This window comes from Cydia splendana, chromosome 19 (assembly GCF_910591565.1).
Source record: "Cydia splendana chromosome 19, ilCydSple1.2, whole genome shotgun sequence".
NCBI classification, from domain to species: domain Eukaryota; kingdom Metazoa; phylum Arthropoda; class Insecta; order Lepidoptera; family Tortricidae; genus Cydia; species Cydia splendana.
This window is the reverse complement of record NC_085978.1, coordinates 17,330,190-17,337,553: the sequence shown is the minus strand read 5'-3', so window position 1 is coordinate 17,337,553 and position 7,364 is coordinate 17,330,190. Positions and strand designations below refer to the sequence as shown.

General features: G+C 49.6%; 1 protein-coding gene across 1 annotated transcript; it reads right to left on the bottom strand.

The window, feature by feature from the left end:
- Positions 1-1,451: 1,451 nt before the first annotated feature.
- Positions 1,452-3,644, bottom strand: LOC134800392 (uncharacterized). Its single transcript, XM_063772890.1, has one exon. The coding sequence runs from the start codon at positions 3,642-3,644 to the stop codon at positions 1,452-1,454; it is 2,193 nt and encodes a 730-aa protein (XP_063628960.1).
- Between the last annotated feature and the right edge of the window lie 3,720 nt (positions 3,645-7,364).

The following is a 7,364-nucleotide window of genomic DNA, read 5'->3' as shown; positions in this document are numbered from 1 at the left end:
CTTCCAGCACCTTGGAAAAAGCCCATCCTTTAGGCACTGGTCAAAGATGGATTTGAGGCAGTCTCCAAGGTACTCCATCACTACAGGGATTATTTTTCCGTGTACTCCGTCCGGACCAGGAGCTTTTCTGCAGGCTCTTAATCTATGGGCCACATAGGCCATTTCACCTTCCGTCACAAGGGGTACCATCTCCGGTTCCATCAGCTCCTCCTCTCGGGGCACCACCATTGCAGGCGGGTTGAATTCTGGAGCTGGAGGAAACAGCCCCTCTAATATGTTTTGGAGGGGCCCCATTTGCATTGCATCCATAGGAGCGGCCTGGCGGAGCTTTTTCCTTACAAGTTTGTAGGGCCGCCCCCATGGGTTCTCGTCTAGAGAGGCCAAAAAGGCCGTGTGCGCCGCATCTTTCGCCTTGGCAATGGCGATGCTCAGGGCCCCCTTGGCCTCACTTAGCGCTACGTAGTACGCGTCTAGCTCCTCTTGTGTGTGCCGCCTTCTTCGGCAGCGCGTGTATTGCCGACGTGCCGCATTGCTGGTAAGCCGTAGAGCGGCAACCTCTGGACACCACCAATATGTGGCCCTTTTCCTTCGAGGTGGCCCCGCTCTTCTCATTGAGGCGTCGCAAGTCCTCGTGAGGGAGGCCCGGAAGTCCAGGGCCATAATGTCCACGTTGGCATCCTCGGGTAGTTGCCGCCCCCACCTAGCTTCTACCATAGCTGCCTCCCTTGCCGCTTCACGGTCCAGAGAGGCCAGGCTCCATTTCGGCAGGCTCCCCGCTCCTCTCGCCGGTCTGGGCTGTTGGCATTGCCGGGCTCTGGAGACCCTCATTCTGATATATAAGTGGTCAGAGAGGGTCTCCGTGTCTGCTAGGACTCGCCAGTCTGCTATGCGTGCTGCCACCACTGGGGAGGCCAGAGTGACATCGACAATTGATCCCCCCTGGCGGCGCACGCAAGTGTCGGCTGCGCCCCGGTTGACCACCTCAAGTCCGAGTCCAGTTAACCAGTCCAGGAGTACCGCTCCTCTGGGATCGGTCCTAGGGGAGCCCCAGGCAGCACATTTGGCGTTCAGATCTCCCAGGACCATTATGGGGGAGGGAGCTGCTCCAGCTACCGCCCGTCCGAGCCTCTCCAGGTAGGCCTCGAACTCCCGCAGTGGCCTATTAGGGGAGAAGTAAACACCAACTAGCACAATGTCCCCCAGTTTGGCCAATACGTATCCAGAGCCACATGACACTCTGGAGAGGGGCAGACCACCCATAGCCGGTGCCACTATGGCTACATTTCCAACCCTATCGCCTACCCAGTTTGATTGCGCAGGGACATAGTACGGCTCCGCTACAACAGTCGCAGCAACCTCCCACTCCGCCATGTGTTGGATCATAAGATCTTGTGCACGAGCGCAGTGGTTTACGTTGCATTGGAGTATTTCTAAATTTTGCATTTGTGACATTAAATATCCATAAGTTGTTGTTCCGTCCGATTTTCAGGTACATTCGGGGAAGCGGCCGCGGCAGCAGCACCAGGGCCAGCAGTGCAGGCTTCCTTCCCTCTAACTGGTGGGGGGGTGCAAGCTTGCCCGCCCATCACATGCCCCGCCTTTAGTCCCGCGTGGTGGCATACAGCGCACCAGGGGGCCAACGCAGTGCAGTCCTTGCTCATGTGACCTGGTTTGCTGCACCTGTAGCACCAGTTGCCTCTATCCACCGGAGACGGGCACAGAGGCCTCGTATGTCCCGTCCCCATGCAGCGGTAACAGCGTAAAGGTAGCTGTTCCAGAGCCTCTACACGCGCCGCTGACCATCCGAGCACAATGCGTCCTGCTGTGACGACCACTTTAGCCGTTGTTAGTGGGCAGCGTATGATGACTGAGCCGGACCCATTTGCTGCCATTCTGATTGCGCCAACCATCACCTGCTCCTCTTTACAATTGCCTCTGGCGGCAACCTCCTTTTTTATGATCTCCGGAGTGACGGACTCGTTAAATCCGGAAATCTTAATTTCTGCTTTTTTTACTGGCCGGTATACATCTGCCACATCGCCTATTAGATCACGGAGTCGGTCTGCCAGGTTGTCAGCCGCTTGGCTGCTCTGCGCTCCGGGGACCTCAATGATTCGCGCCCCTGTGGCCGACTTGCGCACTTTGAGGTGATCAACTCCAAGTTCCGCCAGTTTTAGCGTGGTGGCCTTTTCCATGACCGTCCTGTAGTCAGTTTGAGCCTCAGGCTTAAGAGCCACCACGACCGCCGCCATATTTGGGGCCACTAGTTTTGGGGCCGTCGTCTTTTTCAGGGCTGTGCCCCTGGTCGGAGTCTGCTGCTGTTGGGACTGGGGCGGGGCAGAACCCTTGCCCTTGCCCTTGTTCTTCTTGACCACCGTAGTCCAACTATCCTGTGGGGGTGCAGGCGGTGGCACACTCGGCCGAGCCACTCCCCTTGGCGCCCTGGCAGCAGGGACCGCCTCCTGGGATTTTTTGGCCCTTGGTGCAGGTACAGGCCTGGTTTTGACCTGCCCAACTGGAGACGGCAGCAGCTGGGTCAATTCAGCCACTCTGGACGCCCCCCCTGATGTTTGACTAGACGCCATTTGGGAGACCGACTGAGATGCCCCCTTATTTCTCTTTTTCGGCCTTGGGGCGCTAGGCTCAAAATCTTGGTGTCCCGTCACTTCCAGGTCTAGGAGCACCCTCCTGTCGGAAGCCAGCGGCGGCCGGAGGATGGGCTCTGGTGGTAGGCGTCCCTCCACCCTCTCGAGGCGGGCATTGACCATCTCTCCCAAAGACACGAAGATTTCGCGCTTGAATTCCCCTAGACGAGTGTCCATGAGAGTGCCCATATCTTGAAGGAGGGCGGACATATCGTCATTCCTCCCCACCGTTGGTTCCTTCGTCAGATTGCGCTCCGAAAAAGCCGTGCGCAGTGCCTTCGTTTCGAGTCGGAGATGTTCCAACTCCTTCCGCATCCTTTGGTTGTCTGCTTTAAGGGAGCGGACAACATCTGACTCCCCAAGTGCGTCTGCAATATCCATTAACTCTTTGCACGCAGAGTTAATACTGCCCCATATCGCACCCTTGAGATTCTTGCTCTTACCGGCATCCTTCATAATATCCTGGGCATAGGCCTTGATGCGATCACCAGGAGTATCGAACACATCTCGTGTTAAATTCATGCATACTGGGCTACGCGACCGCCTGCCCGTGCTCCGTCTTGGTTTGGGACTGTGGTTGGTATCCATATCAGCATCTGTCTCATATTCTTCCTGTTGCGCCTGCTGCAGTTTGGCTCTAGCGGCGCCAAGCCCAGTATAATGACCTTTGCCACGGCCACGGTGGGAAGTGCCCAGTTTGCGTTCCGGGGCCTCTTCCTCGCTGACTGAGCGGGCTCTTACCCTTTTTTCCCCTTTTCCTTTCCGGTTCAAGGTCTTCGCACCACTTCCTGAACCCTCCCTATCAGCCTCCTTGAGATTGTCTCCATCGTCAGGAGACATCTCCGAGAGGTTTACTTCCTCATCGACATCCGCCCACAATCTCCCCAAAGTAGGGGTTGGGGAGACATCCCCCCCGCCAATGTACCCCCTCCCAGAATCGTCCAAATCATTGCTCATTTCTGGCATCACGTCCCTTTGGGACACCATATTGGTCCCCATTTCCCCAGAACTCCCTTTATCCCCCCTGTTTCTCAGCTCCCTACGTTCCCCTCCTTTATTCCCACCCGGATCCGGATTTACCCCCTCCATAACTATGGAGGAGGCGGCCACAGATTTTTTTTTCGAAAAAACGGTCAAGTGTGATCCGTATCACACTTGACAAAGTTACGAAAATTGGGTTTGAAGATTTTTTTCACCCCCTTCTAGTTGTCCAAAAATTTCCAAACAAGAATAGGAATATGGAGTTTAACCTCCTCTATCCAAATCTAGAAACGCTTGAACTCTAGCTTCCTGCGTTCAGACGCTATCGTTTTTCAAAAATTTACAAACTTAAGTCGTGTAGTTGAAAGCGCCTGAAAAAAGGAAATAGCACTCAGTTATTCCTTAATAACTTCTGATCCTGAAGTCAGAAAATTATGTTTGAACCGGCAACAGATAGCCCTTATCTTTCTCCTAATAACCTAATCACTAAAAAAGAAGAACAAAGAAGAGAACAGAAGATAAAAATTTTTTCCGAAAATTAAGACAAGTTTCCAAACTTCAAAACAAAGAATTGTTTTCCCTATAACTCTGGAACCAAAAGGCCCAGCGCTGCAGAGAAAACGGAAAAAGAAAGAGAAATAGAAACTAGATTTTTAAAGACTAAAACAGAGAACACAAAAAATAAGAGAAAAAAGATAGAAATTTTTTAGTGAAAAACCAAAACCGCACAAAAACCGTACCTACTCAAAAAGCACAAGAAATCCAATAAATCGCCAAGTCGTCAAGTAAGAGCTGTTTCGATAACCGGAATGGATAGCCAAAAATTGTCTTTATTTCTATACCAAAAATCGCCGAAATCGCTCTATAAACGCCTCACTGAAAAACCTCAACCTAACCTAACCTAACCTAACCTAACCTAACCTAACCTAACCTAACCTAACCTAACCTAACCTAACCTAACCTAACCTAACCTAACCTAACCTAACCTAACCTAACCTAACCTAACCTAACCTAACCTAACCTAACCCAGTCACGTGCCACAGGGCGTCGTAGCAACATCGTTTTCGCAAAGCTCCGCTCTTAAAAATTCGTGGACGTGGCAATTTTAGCCCGATTGGCTCCAAACAAAAACCAGTGTGTGCGGGACAGTGCGCGCCAACCGAAGGATTGCAGTGTGTAAGTGGCGGACTGCTCACAAAACCGCAAAGTGTCAAAAACCGTGAAAAGTGAGGTTAAGTTCAAGAAAAACGCAAATTTCAAAGCGACAGGACGTCGCGACACACGAGTGCAATACACCGTTGGAAGCGCCGCACAAAGCTCTACACGCCGACACCCTCAGCGCTGCAATACAACTACCGGCTGAAGTACAATCGCCAGAAAAACAAAAACCACGTGGCGGCGTGGTCATAGATCCGGACGCGAGCGGCAACTTTTGACAACGTGGGACGAAGCGGCACACCATCTGGACCTAAACGGTACTTAAAACAGATTTTTTGGACAATTAGTTTTGGAAATATTTCATTTTAAAAACTCAAACTTTAAGAGTGAATAGTGAGAAAAGTTCAGGCAGACCCTATATTTTTTATTGAAGAATCTGCTGCGCGTTCGACCAAGGAACATACTCACGAAGTCACAGATTTTTGGACAATTTTTTGGACCACTTTAAGGACACTTTAGTAAAAAAATTTATTTTTTGAGTTTTCCAAAAAATTTTGTATTAGAATAATTTAACTTAGTTTAGAATAAGATAGTGTTATATTTAAGATATTTTATGACGTTTTTTGCTTGATTTTATCTTGTACGGTTCTCGAGATATTAAATTTTTTGTGAAATATAGCAAAAATTCAAAAATAAATAGAAAATAATACTTTTTGGCATTGTATTTGACTTCATAGCACCCCTTTCGACTTAAATAAGCCCAAGGACCAGGTTCCTAAGTCATAAAACAAAAATTTTGAAAAAACCGGTATTTTTCAGGTAAAATTCAAAGTTGAATATCTCGTGAACCCTGTGTCTCAGGAACACCGGAGAAACGGAAAAATTGTGTAAATATAAGTACCTGTAGACCCCAAGTTTAAAAACGACAAAATTCCAAAAAATTTTGGAAAAAATCTTGAAGGTCGAAATTTGTATTCGGACCACTTGCAGACTAAGGCCAAGGTCAAGCCGAACTGCCCAGAGAAAACCGCAGTCCTCTAGGACGCATAGGACCTGAGATATTAAAATTTAAAACCCGACTTTGACAGTTCGGCCGCCATCTTGGTTTTCTTGAATTTGACGTAGCGGGACAACCGTTTGTCGTAGCGACTTGGGGATTTCGATTTAGGCCTTAGAGGGACAAAATACACCCACCCCCCACCATCCAGACCGAATCCGAGACGTCAAATTCTGGACGTCTGGAAGTGATCCAAATAGGTAGAGAGGGTCATACTTCCCCGAAACAGTGGAAATCCCGTCGTTCTAGGACCACCAGAAGCGGCGCAAATTCAATTTGAAATTGAACTTTGACAGTTGCGCCGCCATATTGGAAAATTTCAAACAGCCGTAACTTCCAAACGGTAGGTCGTGGAGAGACGGGGTTTGGACTGGAAATAAGGGAGGAGTCTGACCTTCACGAAAACCGAGGTTCGGAAAAACCTCGGGACTTTTCGGGTGCCGAAAATTCGGGCCCCTACTTGAGCCAACTGACCATCTCGGAAGATAGCTCTCGCGGAGCTGAGGACAGCACCCCAAACCGCAGGTTCGTAGGCCCAGTAGTTCCGGAGATACGACAGCTTCCGGTAAACCGATCTTTTACCGATTCGGATATCGGTAAAACTAGAGGCGCCATAGCTCCGGAGCCCCTGCACATAACCAGGTCGAGTTTGGGTTCGTTGGAAAGGGCTCGGGGAGAGCTATCAGCTAGTGCAGAGAAAACGGCTCTACATAGAGCCTAAATTTCGTTCACTCGTATAAGCTCAGGGAAACCGGGTTTTCGGCTCCTGAAAGTGCAGACGGACTCTGCTTATCCTAGTTATTAAGATACTTCTGCCCCCCCTATACAGAGGCACTTTTTACGGCTCTATATAGAGCATAAAAAACAGAAATAGTAAACTGACAGAGTCTGCGACTCACCTTACATTAAACTTATAGTACACCGGCACTTTAGTCGTCAGACCAACTCTACATAGAGTCGATATTTTATTTTATTCCTTTGTATCTACATTGACAATACTTTGTGTTTTATTTCAAACCCTATCTGACTGCAACCCCCCATTTACAGGGGTTCAAATAAAATATAACCTCCAACTCAATAAGTGTAACCGACTGACTGGAAGGCGGTCCCTATTGACTGACCTAGCATAACCTGTACCAGAAATGATCGGATTCAGAACCCCAGTCAAAAAGGCAACCAAAGCCCTGTCAGAAGACATGGCTAAAAGCCCGGACAAAACCGTCAGACGGAGTATCGAAAAATGGGAAACGACCAACAGGGACATTACTCAAACTCTGACCCCCACAGCCACCCCAACGACGTCGCAGGCTGGCCCTGCAAAAACTCCGCCAAAAACGCAACAGCTTACCCAAAGCCAAATCGAAAAGCAACAGGCAGTACCGTCCGTGAACGAACCGATCACACCACAAAAAACCCCGGCTGAACAACAAGCCATGCGAAAGTCCCTGGTCTCAGCACCAAAATATCAAAGGGATAAGATCAAGGAGGCGAAACACTACATGGACAAGATTATGGAGGCGAGA